Below are 14,863 nucleotides of genomic sequence, written 5' to 3'. Positions count from 1 at the left end.
AGACTGACTTCTTCTGATTTCAGATTTCACTTTGACATTGGTCCTTTTGAAAACATGTGGCCTGGAATTTTTGTCCATATGATCCATCGGTCCTGTGGGATAGCCTGGTACGAATTACCTAAACACTCCTTTGTTTAAGTATTGACGTGAGGTGATCTCTTCCACTGCCACCTTTTTGGTTTAGAATTTTTTTTTTTTTTATGGTATATAAAAATTATTTTTTCTATATTTAAATAAAAATGGGCTGATATTGTTGGAGATATTCACAGTCTTTTCAGACATCCATTATGGGCTGCTGAGTTCTCTGGCAATAAGGCAGCACCTTGGCTAACAACCAGGAATCCAACTGGGCTATCATAAAAATATAGGTTAAAAGTACTTTACGCTTGTGTAACTAAGAGACAGGGCAACTACTCAATGTAGTTACATACCTCAGAAAACAGTGTTTTGGAATGTTGTTGTTGTTAGGTGCCATCGAGTCAATTTTGACTCATAGAGACAAAGTAGAACTTCCTCATTGGATTTCCTAGACTGTAATCTTTATGGGGACAGACTGCCAGGTCTTCTCCTGCTGAGGGAAATTTAATGTCAATTTTCAGCGTACATTACCCTTCAGTTAAAATAGGTGTAAAAGAAAGAAGCCTCCTAATTCAAGCTCTGGTACTTGGTCAGTAATTTAATTATGCACCATTTCAGTGCAGATTTTTCCCATTCACTTTGGCCTGTCCTAGGCACATTTCTTTATATCTGATTTTTTATAGCTTAAACACACGTACATAAAAAGGCAGGGAATAGTTTTCTTTTTCTCTTTTTACTCATTTAGGCATTAAATGGCTTATAGAGGAACACTGCGAAATTCTGTGCCTTCTGTTTTGTTTCTGTCAGTGACTTTTTCTAATCTGCTGCTTTAAAAGAATGCACACAAGATAACTGTAGCTAAGTCTAGGTATTTCTTAGATATAAATCAAAAGCTTTACCAGTTGGAACTCTAAAAATACCATACCTTATGCTTCAAGGACATTGGAAAATTCTCAGTAAAGAACAACCCAGGTTACCTGCATTTTTAGGTTCTGCTATGAACTCTCACCTCTTTGGTATTTCAAAGGACTCTGTTTTATGTTGATGTGTTTTTGGTTTAAGCAGCCTTAAATCCATTTGGAAAGTTGATAGGGCTTTAAATAAGTATAAATGCATTGTAGTAACAAAGATATAAAAATAAAATATAATAATCACATAGTATATAAAAATAAATGTCATAGTCATTCATATCCTGTGTCAGTGTTTGGATATGGTCATTTGCCACTTAAGAATTTGATGTACCGTAACAATTTTACTTTGCAAGGATAATCACTCATCTAGAAAATTCTCACGGTATACATATTCGCAGTTCTGAATACCCTCTTTGCAAAAAGTGGCTCCACTGTAGCCTTGAACAGGATGATGATATTTTGCTGTTTGTTGGGCGCTGTAGGGCCAGGAAGTGTTTGCAAAGGTAAGGACGTTGGTGGGGGGATGACAGTGACTACCTCCTGGTGAATGATGCCGATTCTAGTGTTTTCTCCCTGGTGGGCCATTCATATGTCAGAACAGAACCTATATAAGAGTCTCTATTTTCTTATTTCTTTCTGGCTGGAGAGATAGAAGGAAAGTGGTCGGTGAAGGTCCAGTGCTCATGGACTCAGTGAGTGTAGGTGTCTTTACAGTCTCTAGTGTGATAGGGTGCCCGATGTTGTGAGTGTAGACATAGGCATACGTAAACAAGAGCTTTTCTCTAGAAGGTATTGACGCCTCACCTAAATGTGACATAATGGCTTCTGTCATACAATTTCTCTTTGCACAGCTTCGACCTTGAGAAGTTGTGTCGTTTTATCATGTCTGTTAAGAAAAACTACCGGCGTGTTCCGTACCACAACTGGAAGCATGCCGTCACCGTAGCCCACTGCATGTATGCCATCCTTCAGAACAACACAGGGCTCTTCACAGACCTGGAGGTAGGAGCGGGCCGTGCTGGATGAGGTGGATATGGGGTGTGCTATTCCAGGGCAAATTTTGGTTCAGTAAATTAACAGAAACACATTTTTTCAGATTCCTGTACCCAAGTGTCTTGGTCTCCAAGTGCTGCTGTAACAAAAATACCACAAGTGGGTGGCTTTAAAGAATAGAGATTTACTGCTTCACAGTTCAAGAGACTAGAAGTACAAATTCAGGACTCTGGTTCTAAGAGAAGTCTTTCTCACTCTCTGTGTCAGCTCTAGGGGAAGGTCCTTGTCTCTTCTAGCTTCTATACCCCCAGCTTCCCTTTGTTACTTGGCGAACATTCCCTGGATAATGTAGACATATCCTTCTGATTTGAGAAGCCAAGATATAAATGCCTATTTTTTTTTTTTTTTACCATAAGGAAGGAGCCTTGGTGGTCCAGTGGGTAAGAGCTTGGCTACTAACCAAAGGGTCAGCAATTTGAATCCAAATCTACTAGCTGCTTCTTGGAAGCCCTGTGGGACAGTTCTCCTCTGTCCTATAGGGTCACTCTGAGTCAGAATCCATAAGGAAACAGGGGCTCTGAGCTGTTTAACTGATTTATCTGACTCTACATACCCAGAGGTGGTGACCCAGGACTTTCCAGGTCTTAGGAGATTTGGAGATGTCTAATCCATTCACCCACCGTTGTCTGAATCCTCTTATTCAAAAACCCAGCTAAGTGCTTAGTGACAGTAACTTCCTGCCCCCAAACAGGCTTATTCCCCCTCTGGACTATCCTGACCACCATGGAACAATTCTGACGGTTAATCTCCCTCCCTGTCCTCTCGCCGCACTTGTCCTAGTACTGCCCGGGAAAGCCCGAGATCAAATGCGGTTTCTTCTCCTCTTCCACAAGACCGACATCCTACTTCAGGCGACAGCTGGCCAGCAGAGCAAGGGGAGCAGTCATCTCTGAGGAGTGAAAGTGCTTCTCCCAAGGCCACATTCCGCCCAGACCTCAGAGCTCCTGGGTTCCAGCCCTGCCTTTTCCCATTATGTCACACTGAGTTCACGTTAGGTTAGCTTGGTTTTATGGATTGAATTGTGTTCCCCAAAAATACATGTTGCAAATAGGTTAAGAGCTCGGCTGCCAACTGAAAAGTCCAGCAGTTCGAACCCACTAGCTGCTGCTGGGGAGAAAGGTGGCAGTCTGCTTCCGTAAAAATGACAGCCTGGGAAACCCTATGGGGCAGTTCTGTTCTGTCTAATAGGGTTGCTGGGAGTTGGAATCTACTTGACAGCAACAGATTTGGTTTGGTTTTTATACCTGTGGTTACAATCCCATTTGGGAATAGGGTTTTCTTCCTTATGATAATTAGACAGTGTTAGTGTAGGATGTGTTTTAAGTCATTCTCCCTTGAGATATAAAAGAGCAGATTAGGGTTAGAGAAGCAAGCAGAGATGGGGAGGATAAAGGCCATGCCTCATGAAGATCACCTAGGAACCAAGGAACAAGGACCTTTCCCCGGAGCCCAACAGAGAGAAAAAGCCTTTCCCTATAGGTGGCACCCTGAACTCGGACTTCTAGCCTTCTAAACTGTGAGAGAATAAATTTATATTTTTTAAAAACACCCGCCTGTGGTATTTCTGTTATAGTAGCACTAGATAACTGAGACATTGAACCTAATAGTTTATAAACTAACCAGATGTTCTTTTTCTGTTGTCTAAACAGTTTTCTGTTCCATTAAACCCTGTATTTTTGAGACTTTTAGATTAAAAAAGCAATTTCATTTTCTCTGTTTGCCATAAGATAGTCTGGGAGTTTAAGAAATAATAGAAGTTATACATTGAAATTTGTATTTGAAAATGGAAAGTTTAAAGTTAAGTGGGAAAAATTTTGTTGCTGTACCTTGATTCTGATTGAAATTCCCAATTCACTGCTGGAATGAATCATATTATTATATTTTTCTAAAAACTCAGGTCATGTTGCCTAAAAATAATCCCAAAATTGCATATGGAAATGCTTGAATATTTTTATAAAGAGGATATTTAATCTGTAATAGAGCTATTAGAAATTAATTGATTTTGTTAGAGGAAGATGTTTAGCAGAGCTTATTATTTTGTATATTATTTTCAGATGCATGATTCTATCATACTTTTAACAAAAGTATTGAAAGTTATGTCAAAAAATAATTACCTAGGTAAGAAAAATGGAAAGATGTACACAACAGCTTTGATCTGTTGTGCAGTAGAGGTTGCCCAATTATCTGTGGTTGATGCAGCAGTACAAAGTCTGTTAATAACCCAAAAGCTTTAATGAATATTCAGAGCATAACTCATTCAGTTATCTTATGAATACCAAACACACAAACTGAACCCATGTACACGTTGTCGTTTTAGATGTGTTAATGATCTGAGAGACCACCCTGGTAATTAGCTTGCAGGGGAAATTGGTGCTGCTTAGAAGGAGCAGGATGTAGAGAACATATCCTCACCCTCCCCTCCCCTCCTGCACCTTCCCCTCTCTTCTCCTTCCCTCCATATGCAGTCTATCAGAAAATCCTGCTGGCTCTACTGCAAAACAGGTCTAGGTCTTAATCACATCTCACAGCCTCCGTTGTTATCCCGCCCCAAACCCTGCCTGAATTTCCTCGAAAGCTTCCTCACCCATCTCCCTTACTCTCCTAGAGCCTATTCCCAGGGCAGTTGCGACATGGCCTCTTAAACGCCTAAGACAGGTGATGTCGCTGCCTGCTTGAAACTCCCATAGTTTCCCTGGTTCACTGGAATATAAGGCCTGTAGGGTCTGCAGCCTTCCTCCTCTGCAGCTCTTCTCTGGCCCCATCTCCCCTCAGTCCCTCTGCTGCAGGCCCACTGGCCGCCTTCCTGGCCCCAGGACTCTCAGGCACCCTCCCCTGAAAGTATCCGTTCACCTGTCCCCTCTGCCCATGACGCTCTCCTCCAAGTCCTCCTGCCTCCCTGCTGCGTGTCTGGCCTTTTCTGCCAGGCTCATTCGACCACTTCATGTAACACTCCAAACACACCTCCCTCTCATCCCCCTTAGCCTGCTTTTTTCTTTTTCAATTTGCCATTTTTCACATGCTGTATAACTTAGTTGTTATATTTATTTTTTATAGTAAAAATAACATTCTCACATTAGACTATGACACTGAATAAAGCTTCACGTGAAGGAATTGAACCAGCCTCTCTTGGAGCAGGTTTGCTTCATCCCTAACCTTTGCTACCTTTGCTTTACACCTTTGACCTGATACCTCCAACCCCTTTCCCAGAGTTGATCAGAAAAACTCAAGAATAATTTGACTGTCAAGTTGCAGAGCAGAAAAAAGAAGAAAGAGGTTAAAAAAGAAGTGAGCTTGTCTGGAGTCAAAGGTTCATAAATGAGACATTGGGGAGCCGTGTCAATGGCAGAGGTTAATGAAGCATTAATGGTAAGCTCTAAGCGTGCTCTCCTGTTTCTTTGTTTGAACATCATGCATCTGTTGTTTCCTCAAGCGCAAAGGGCTGCTGATAGCATGTCTGTGCCACGACCTGGACCACAGGGGCTTCAGTAACAGCTACCTGCAGAAGTTCGATCATCCGCTGGCAGCACTGTACTCCACCTCCACCATGGAGCAGCACCACTTCTCCCAGACGGTGTCCATCCTCCAGGTAAGGGCCTGGCGCTGGCCCCCATCCACCGCGGGGTCTCAGCCATGCTGTGGTTACTGTCAACGGCTTCCTCTAGAAAAACAGCCAAGCTTTAGTGTAAGATCTTAGTCATCATTAACAATTGTGAGTTTTGTGGATAGAGTCCTTTATGAAGATTTTGAATATGTGTGTGATTTTTAGGTCTTCTGTCGATCAGTACGTGATACCATAAGGCAATGTCTGTTCTGGATGGTTTAACGTAATCCTCTGGATTGTTGTACTCTGGAACCGGAAGGTACTGAGCAACCAGCCTTACAAGTCAGGCAAAGGCAAGGTTTTGGGTGTTATGGAGTCCTTTTCTTTTTTTAATTCATTGATTTTAAGATGTTCTTCGTGGTTGACTTAGACAATGGCAGGTCTCACTTCGACGTGTGAATCAGATGATGCTTCTTTATTTCAGGCTTTTTTCCTCACACTCACCTCAGGAAGGTAGCTCTAGCATCCTCCTGGTTGTATTCCCCTCACAGACGTTTTTAAATGTGGAATTTGAGTTGAGAAAAGCCGACCCTGTGTTTTCCTCTCCTGTCAGGACCTCAGAGCCGGAAGATAAATCTTCCTCAGCTGTGATTGTGTCTAAGGGAAGGGTTTTGATTTCACAAAGTTGCCACAACGAAACTCATGCAGACCCTCTGGCAGATGTGAAGCAGGAATGCATTTGCCCCTTGATGCTGTCTTCTTTTCTCCCGTTTTGCGTTTTCCTCCCCGCAACCTCCCAAGGGCTTTTCCTAGTGACTCCTCATGTGGCCCCGTGTCCAGGCGACCATAGGACTACAGGCTCATACCTTCTCAAACCCCAGCCAGATGAGCTGTCCTGGTCCCACTACCTCCAGGCTTTTCTGGCAGATAAACATTGAAGTGCAAGTGCTTTTGTGAAAGGTTTTGGTAGTTGCTTTTAAATACAGATAAGAACGACTGAGGCCTTAATTAAAAGTGGAGACCCAAACCGAGATAAGGAAGGGAATTTCAAGTTTATACTCTGCTGTATAGAAGTGACTCATAGGAGTCGGAATTGACTCAACTGGCAACAGTTTTTTTCTTTTTTTGGTTTTGGGTAAAGTGAGAGTTATCTTATATGTGGAGCCATTTTGATCATTTTTCAGCCATATCCAGTCAGTAGCTGGGTGTTCTGCCTGCCCATGGGGTGGCTGCCCCTGAAAGCTGTATGGAGTCTCCACTTCTCATGTTCCATGGGCAGCAGTCTTTTTTTAAACAATGTAGATATGGATAAATATATCCAAAACCAAAACCAAATCATTGCTGTCAAGTTGATTCCAACTCATAGCAACCCCATAGGACAGAGTAGAACTGCCCCTATAGGGTTTCCAAGGCTGTAATCTCTATGGGAGCAGACTGCCACATCTTTTTCCCTCAGAGCAGCTGGTGGGTTCCAATCACTGACTTCATTTAGCAGCTGAGTGCTTAATCACTGCACCATCAGGGCTTCTATAGATACGTATATCCATGCACAGAAATTTAAGCAGCATAAAAGGTGTCTGTGTGTGTCTGTGTGTGCATGTGTGTATATATGTATATATATATGGGCTTGAACATAATGATAGTGAGGATGACACAGGACCGGGCAGTGTTTCATTCTGTTGTACATAGGGTTGCAATGAGTCAGAACCAACTTGACACCTAACAACAACATTTATGTATACACAGGTACACATACACATACATACACATGGAAACCCTGGTGGCATAGTGGTTAAATGCTATGGGTGCTAACCAAAAGGTCTGCAGTTTGAATCCACCAGGTGCTCCTTGGAAACTCTACAGGGCAGCTCTACCCTGTCCTGTAGGGTCGCTATGAGTCAGAATTGACAGCAGCAGGTTTATACGCGTACATGCTCATGTGTGTGTATTACTCCGGAGTTCTTCTCCTCAACTCTGGGAAGGTGCCAGAGGTACCAGATGGAAGGTGTCAAGCAAATGTACATATGTGTACAGACAGACAGATACGTATAACCTGTAAAAAGAACATTATCAAATTTCATGACAGTTTTATGTCTCTTTTGGCCTCATTCGTCATTTGAGGCTAGTTGTTTGTATAGGAGAAAAGAATAAATGCCAGAAATGACATCGGGTTGCTCTCATCTAGACATTATTAGGACTCACTCCATTAGCACCTCATCTCTCAAGTCCTAAATGAATTCATACATGTGACCTTGACAATAACTCTGGCAGTTTAACCTGTAAATATATTTTAATAGCCTTTATAAAGGTTTTCTTTTCGTGTGTGTGGAAAAATAATTTTTTTTAATAAAATCGGTTTTGAAGGAGGCAGGGCCTTCAACGTGTATGGTCCCTGGGTGGAATGGAAACTATGCTTGTGATGCACCAGTAACAGCACAGCAGGTGGGAGTGGAGAGAGTCCCAACCCATGTGAGCTCTCTTGGCACTGGATCCCCTGAGCCGCCATCAACCCTGGATCCTCCTGAGCTGCCATCAACCCTGGATCCCCGTGAGCTGCTATCAACCCTGGATCTCCCTGAGCTGCCGTCAACCCTGGATCCCCTGAGCCGCCATCAACACTGGCTCCCCCTGAGCTGCCATCATCCTTGGATCCCCGTGAGCTGCCATCAACCCCGGATCTCCGTGAGCTGCCATCAACCCTGGATCTCCGTGAGCTGCCATCAACCCTGGATTTCCGTGAGCTGCCATCAACCCTGGATCCCTGTGAGCTGCCATCAACCCTGGATCCCTGTGAGCTGCCATCAACCCTGTATCCCCGTGAGCTGCCATCAACCCTGGATCCCCGTGAGCTGCCATCAACCCTGGATCCCCCTGAGCCGCCATCAACCTTGGATCCCCATGAGCCGCTGTCAACCCTGGATCCCCCTGAGCCGCCGTCAACCCTGGATCCCCCTGAGCTGCCATCAACCCTGGAACCTCCTGAGCTGCCATCAACCCTGGATCCCCCTGAGCTGCCATCAACCTTGGACCCCCCCTGAGGTGCCATCCACCTTGGATCCCCCTGAGCTATCATCAACACTGTATCCCCCTGAGCTGCCATCAACCTTGGATCCCCCTGAGCTGTCATCAACTCTGGATCCCCCTGAGCTGTCATCATCTCTGGATCTCCCTGAGCTGTCATCAACCCTGGATCCCCCTGAGTTGCCATCAATCCTGGATGCCCCTGAGCCGCCATCAACCCTGGATCCCCCTGAGCTACCATCAACACTGTATCCTCCTGAGCTGCCATCAACTCTGGATCTCCCTGAGCTGTCATCAACCCTGGATCCCCCTGAGTTTCCATCAACATTGGAGGTTCAGAGTGATTTGTCTCATTCTAGGTAGCCATCAGTAATGTGGACCCCAGCCAGACTACATAAGGCAATGTGCCCAGAATGATAGAAACACAGAAACAGGAAATACGTGACAGGAAATTAACAGACAAGCTGTTAGCCTCCAAAAGCTTGTTGGAGAAGAGTTAGATTCAAGGTATTACAGATGGGATGACAGTATGGGCAGATTTGTTCCTCCATCTTTAGAGAAGACAAGGTACTAAGTCCATTACAGGAAAGGGAATCTGGAAAGTGTGACGTCACAGATTCAAGTAAAAAGCACCACCAGTTTAGAATTAGTCTAACCAAAACCTCCTGTGTGAGATATGGCCCGGAGAAACATCAGAACCATAAACAGACTGAGCCCAGTCTCCATGGGCAAGAGTGTTCAGGACAGGTTTCTTTCTTACAAGTTCTAGATGCTTGACTTATTTCACATTATATACTCATGATACTTCTCTGAGTATTTTTTTTCTTTCTTTTTTTTTTTTTTGTCCTCTGATTTATCTAATAATTTAATTGGGACTCAATTTAACTCGACAAAGTGATTATTGAGCTCCTCCCATTTGCCAGCACCCGGATTAGGCACTGGGGATATGGCAATGAAGGAAACAAGCCAGAGTCCCTGACCTCATGAAGCGGACATCCTAGAAGGAGGAAGGTTCCAGTTTATGAAGTCCTGCCTTCAGGCCACCTTCTCACCAGCTGCCTGATCTGCTCAGGCTTTTAACTGGTACTCATATGCTAATAAGAGGCCCCAGTGGCTCAGTGTTTGAGCACTCAGAGGCTAACAGAAAGGTTGATGGTTCAAACCCACCCAATGGCTCTGTGAGAGGAACGTCTGGTGATCTGCTCCTGTAAAGATTACAGCCTAGAAAACCCTCTGAGGCAGTTCTACTCTGTTATGAGGGGTCACTATGACTCAGAGTTGACTGGACAGCACACAACAGCAACAACAGTATGCTAATGGCTCTCAGACCTGTATTTAAGCTTAATGCTTAGTGAGACCTGTTTCCAGCTGCTAGAGCTCAAAATTCAGTATGTCCAAATCATGCCTGTCATTTTTCTGCACCGTCTCTGCTCTGTATCCCCTGGGGGGCAACTCCAGCCACCACATAGCCTCAGACAGGTGAGAGTCCTTACAGCCATCTTTCATGTGGGTTACCAAGTCCTGCCAATTTAATATCTTGTCAAAAGATACCTCCAAACTTGACCATTTAAGATGTTATCCTTTGATAGCAGTAAAAAGGCCATATTTCCAGTTACAACAATATTGGAAGGGCATATAGTTGCATTGAAGTGAAAGACTTTCATATTGCCACTTTGATCTCTGCAGACTTCCTTTATCTGCATTGCCATGCAGACAGATGTGGGTCTGGAAATAGCCCTCTTCTGGTGACATAGACAGAAGATAAGAAATTCAATACACAATTGCTAGACACAGTTCCCAGCCAGGCATTTTGAAAGCTTTATGTGTGTGTGTGTTGCTGCATGGTACTGCTTCTTGTTGAACCAAGCGTTGATTTTCAGTACGGCTGCCTCTGTTACCTGTTGAATATCTGGGTAATCAAAGAAAGGATGAGGAAGTTAACCAATGGCTATCCACCAAAAAAACCCCAAACCCCCTGCTAGACATCCCAGTTGAGGCCTTCATCGTGTTTTGCCTGTTTTACTGCAGTTTCCCCCTATTGATTACACTTTTCTATAAGCTTAAGGAGCCCTGGTGGCACAGTGGTTAAATGCTCAGCTGCTAACTGAAAGGATGGCAGTTTGAACCCACTAGCCACTCAGTGGGAAAAAGATGTGGTAGCCTGCTTCCATAAAAATTACAGCCTTGGAGACCCTATAGGGTAGTTCTGCTCTATTCTATAGGGTTGCTATGAGTCAGGATTGACTCAATGACAATGGGTTTTTGGTTCCTCTAGGCTTGTGTCTCTCAGTTCTGTCCTCCAAACATATGTCTCACCATGTTGTTCTCCTGTTTAAAAGTTACCAGGGGTCCTCCGCAGCCTCAAGGATGCATCCCAAGTTTCTTGCTGACACACACGCCTTTGATGACTGCCCTCTACCTGCTCCAGAATTACATCTCCTGCTGCTTTCTTTATAGTTCCACAACATTCTTACCTCTGCGCCACTGTCTGGATTCCCTGCCTCCCTTCTGTGCTCTCCTCCTCCTGTTGCCAAGACTCAGCTCACATGTCATCTCCAGGAACACATTTTTGAAACCTCCACATAGCTGGGGACAGCAGTGTGTCTTTTTCCACGACCCCTGATCTCCTCAGCATACTCAGGTCTTAGTTTTTTTCATATTGGGTTGAAGGCTTGTGAGCCTTACACATTCCTGAATTATAAGCCGATGAGGACGGTGACTGCACCTTATTCTTTGGGGGATCCACAGAGCTGCCTCAGGGCCTGGCACGCTGGTGTTGCTTCCAGACTAAGACAAAGAAGAAGGACTTGGCAGCCTATTTCTGAAAAAATTAGCCAGTGAAAACCTTATAAGTAGCAGCAAAACATATTCTGATATAGTTCTGGAAGATGAGCCCCTCAGTTTGGAAAGTGCTCAAAATACGACTAGGGAAAAGCTTTATCCTCAAAGTAGAGTCGACCCTAATGATGGGTATAGAGCAAGTTGGAATATACGGCCTTAGTGATAGAAGTTACACTGGAGATCGCATGATAGAATTTTGTAAGAATACCAACTTCTTCATTGCAAATATCTTTTTTCAACAACATAAGCAGCGACTATACCCGTGGACCTCGCCAAATGGAATATACAGGAATCAAATCAACTACATGTGTGGAAAGATGATGGAAAAGTTCAATATCAGTCAGAACAAGGCCAGAGATGGACTCCAAAACAGACCATCAGTTGCTCATATGCAAGTTCAGGTTGAAGCTGAAGAAAATTGTAAAAAGTCCATGAGAGCCAAAGACTGTCCTGGAGTATACCCAGTGCCGCTGAGGCGATTCCTTGAGTACATCTCACCTGAGTTTAGAGAGCATCTCAAGAGTAGATTTGACCCATTGATCACTTATGATTGAAGAACAGACGCATTATGGAATGGCATCAAGAAAATCATAAAGAAGAGAGCAAGAGGCCTTTAAAAAGATAGGAAAGAAGAAAAAGCCAAAATGGATGTCAGAAGAGACCCTGAAACTTGCTCTTGAATGTAGAGGAGCTTAAGCGAAGGGAAGAAATGATAAAGTAAAAGAGCTGAACTGAAGATTTCAAAGGGCAGCTTGAGAAGACAATGTAGAGTGTTATAATGAAATGTGAAAGACCTGGAATTAGAAAACCAAAAGGGAAGTACACATTCAGAATTTCTCAAGCTGAAAGAACTGAAGAAAAAATTCAAGCCTCAAATTGCAATATTTTCCCTGTTTTTTTTACAGGGAAAAATATTAAACAATGCAGGAAGCATCAAAAGAAGATGAAAGGAATACACAAAGTCACTGTACCAAAAACAATTGGTTGACATTCAGCCATTTCAGGAGGTACCGAAAATATGATAAAAAAAAACAATGGTACTGAAGGAAGAAGTCCAAGCCGCACTGGAGGCAGTGGGGAAAAACAAGACTCCAGGAGTTGACGGAATACCAATTGAGATGCGTCAATAAACAGATGTAGCACTGGATGCGCTCACTTGTCTATGCCAAGAAGTTTGGAAGACTGCTACCGGGCCAGCCAAGTGGAAGGGATCCATATTTGTGCCCAATCCAAAGAAAGGCGATTCAACAGAATGGGGAAATTATTGAGCAATATCATTAATATCACACGCAAGTAAAATTTACTGAAGATCATTCAAAAGTGATTGCAGCAGTACATTAACAAGAGAACCACCAGAAATTGAAGTGGGATTCAGAAGAGGACGTGGAACCAGGGATATCATCGCTGATGTCAGAGGAATCTTGGCTGAAAGCAGAGCATACCAGAAAGATGTTTACCTGTTGTATTGACTACGAAAAGGCATTCGACTGTGTGAATCATAACAAATTATGAATTACATTGCAAAAAATGGAAATTCCAGAACAATTAATTATGCTCATGAGGAACTTGTACATAGACCAGGAGGCAGTTGTTCAAACAGAACAAGGGGATACTACATGGTTTAAAGTCAAGAAAGGTGTGGGTCAGGTTTGTATCCTTTCACTGTACCTATTCAATCTGCATGCTGAACAAATAATTCGAGAAGCTGGATTATATGAAGAATAGGGCATCAGGATTGGAGGAAGACTCATTAACAACTTGCATTATGCAGATGACACAACCTTGCTTGCTGAAAGTGAAGAGGACTTGAAGCACTTACTGATGAAGATCGAAGACCACAGCCTTCAGTATAGATTACACCTCACCATAAAGAAAACAAAAATCCTCAGAACTGGACCAAAAGGCAACATCATGATAAATGGAGAAAAGATTGAAGTTGTCAAGGATTTCATTTTACTTGGATCCATAATGAATGCCCATGGAAGCAGCAGTGAAGAAATCAAATGACGTTACCTTGGGCAAATTTGCCACAGAAGATCTCTTTAAAGTGTTAAAAAGCAAAGATGTCACCTTAAGGACTAAGGTGTGCCTGACCCAAGCCGTGATGTTTTCAGCCACCTAATATGCATGTGAGAGGTGGACAATGAATAAGAAAGATAAGAAGAATTGATGCCTTTGAATTATGGTGTTGGCAAAGAATATTAAATATACTATGGGCTGCCAGAAGAATGAACAAATATGTTTTTAATGAAGTACAGCCAGAATGCTCCTAGAAGCAAAAATGCAAGACTTTTCTCACAGACTTTGGACATGTTATCAGGAAGGACCAGTCCCTGGAGAAGGACATCATGCTTGGTAAAGTAGAGGGTCGGCTAAAAAGATGAAGACCCTCAACGAAATGCATTGACACAGTGGCAGGAACAGTGGGTTCAAGCAAAACAACAATTGTGAAGATGGCACAGGACCAGGCAGTGTTTCATGCTTTTGTACATAGGGTTGCTGTGAGTAGGAACTGACTGATGGTACCTAAGAACAGCATAGTGTTTTCAAGGCCCTTTGGAAGCAAATTGCCAGGCCTGTCTTTTGAGGCACCTCTGAGTGGGTTCAAACTGACAACCTTTTGGTTAGTAGTTGAGTACTTAACCATTTGTGGTACTGGGGACTTCTTTAACATTAACTCTCACCATTTCCCCATTAGAACAGTTTGCTTCAGAAACACTGAGATTGTGGTGTTCCCCAAACACCAGGATCTCCGTGGTCTTGGGCTGCTCCTTGTCACAGGTACCCCGCCGTGCTCTTTCCTTGCTGTCTTCTGCTTGCCCTTTACAATGCATTTTTCACCCAAGAATGCCGTCCACGTTCTCCTTAGTGCTCACTCCACCCGTCACAGAGCCTGCTGCTCTGTGTTAACTGTCACCTACTCCCTAGTGCGCACTCCACCCATCACAGAGCCTGCTGCTCTCTGTTAACTGTCACGTGCTCCCTACACCCATCACAGAGCCTGCTGCTCTGTGTTAACTGTCACATGCTCCCTCCACCCATCACAGAGCCTGCTGCTCTGTGTTAACTGTCACGTGCTCCCTACACCCATCACAGAGCCTGCTGCTCTATGTTAACTGTCACGTGCTCCCTCCACCCATCACAGAGCCTGCTGCTCTATGTTAACTGTCATGTGCTCCCTGGTCCTCACTCCACCCATCACAGAGCCTGCTGCTCTATGTTAACTGTCACGTGCTCCCTACACCCATCACAGAGCCTGCTGCTCTGTGTTAACTGTCACGTGCTCCCTCCACCCATCACAGAGCCTGCTGCTCTGTGTTAACTGTCACGTGCTCCCTACACCCATCACAGAGCCTGCTGCTCTGTGTTAACTGTCACGTGCTCCCTCCACCCATCACAGAGCCTGCTGCTCTATGTT

At 43.9% G+C, this 14,863-nt stretch overlaps 1 protein-coding gene across 7 annotated transcripts in view; it reads left to right on the top strand.

Annotated features, from left to right (window-relative positions):
• Positions 1-14,863, top strand: part of PDE10A (phosphodiesterase 10A) — a 745,035-nt gene that overhangs the window by 694,373 nt on the left and 35,799 nt on the right. For all 7 annotated transcript variants that reach the window (XM_049905162.1, XM_049905144.1, XM_049905169.1 and 4 more), the window contains 3 exons: positions 24-107; positions 1,841-1,991; positions 5,473-5,628. In XM_049905162.1, the coding sequence (XP_049761119.1) occupies positions 24-107; positions 1,841-1,991; positions 5,473-5,628 (391 nt within the window). The remainder of the gene's footprint in view (positions 1-23; positions 108-1,840; positions 1,992-5,472; positions 5,629-14,863) is intronic.

Source organism: Elephas maximus, chromosome 1 (genome assembly GCF_024166365.1).
Source record: "Elephas maximus indicus isolate mEleMax1 chromosome 1, mEleMax1 primary haplotype, whole genome shotgun sequence".
Lineage (NCBI taxonomy): Eukaryota > Metazoa > Chordata > Mammalia > Proboscidea > Elephantidae > Elephas > Elephas maximus.
The sequence above is the reverse complement of the archived record's forward strand: the minus strand, read 5'-3'. Positions and strand labels throughout refer to the sequence as shown.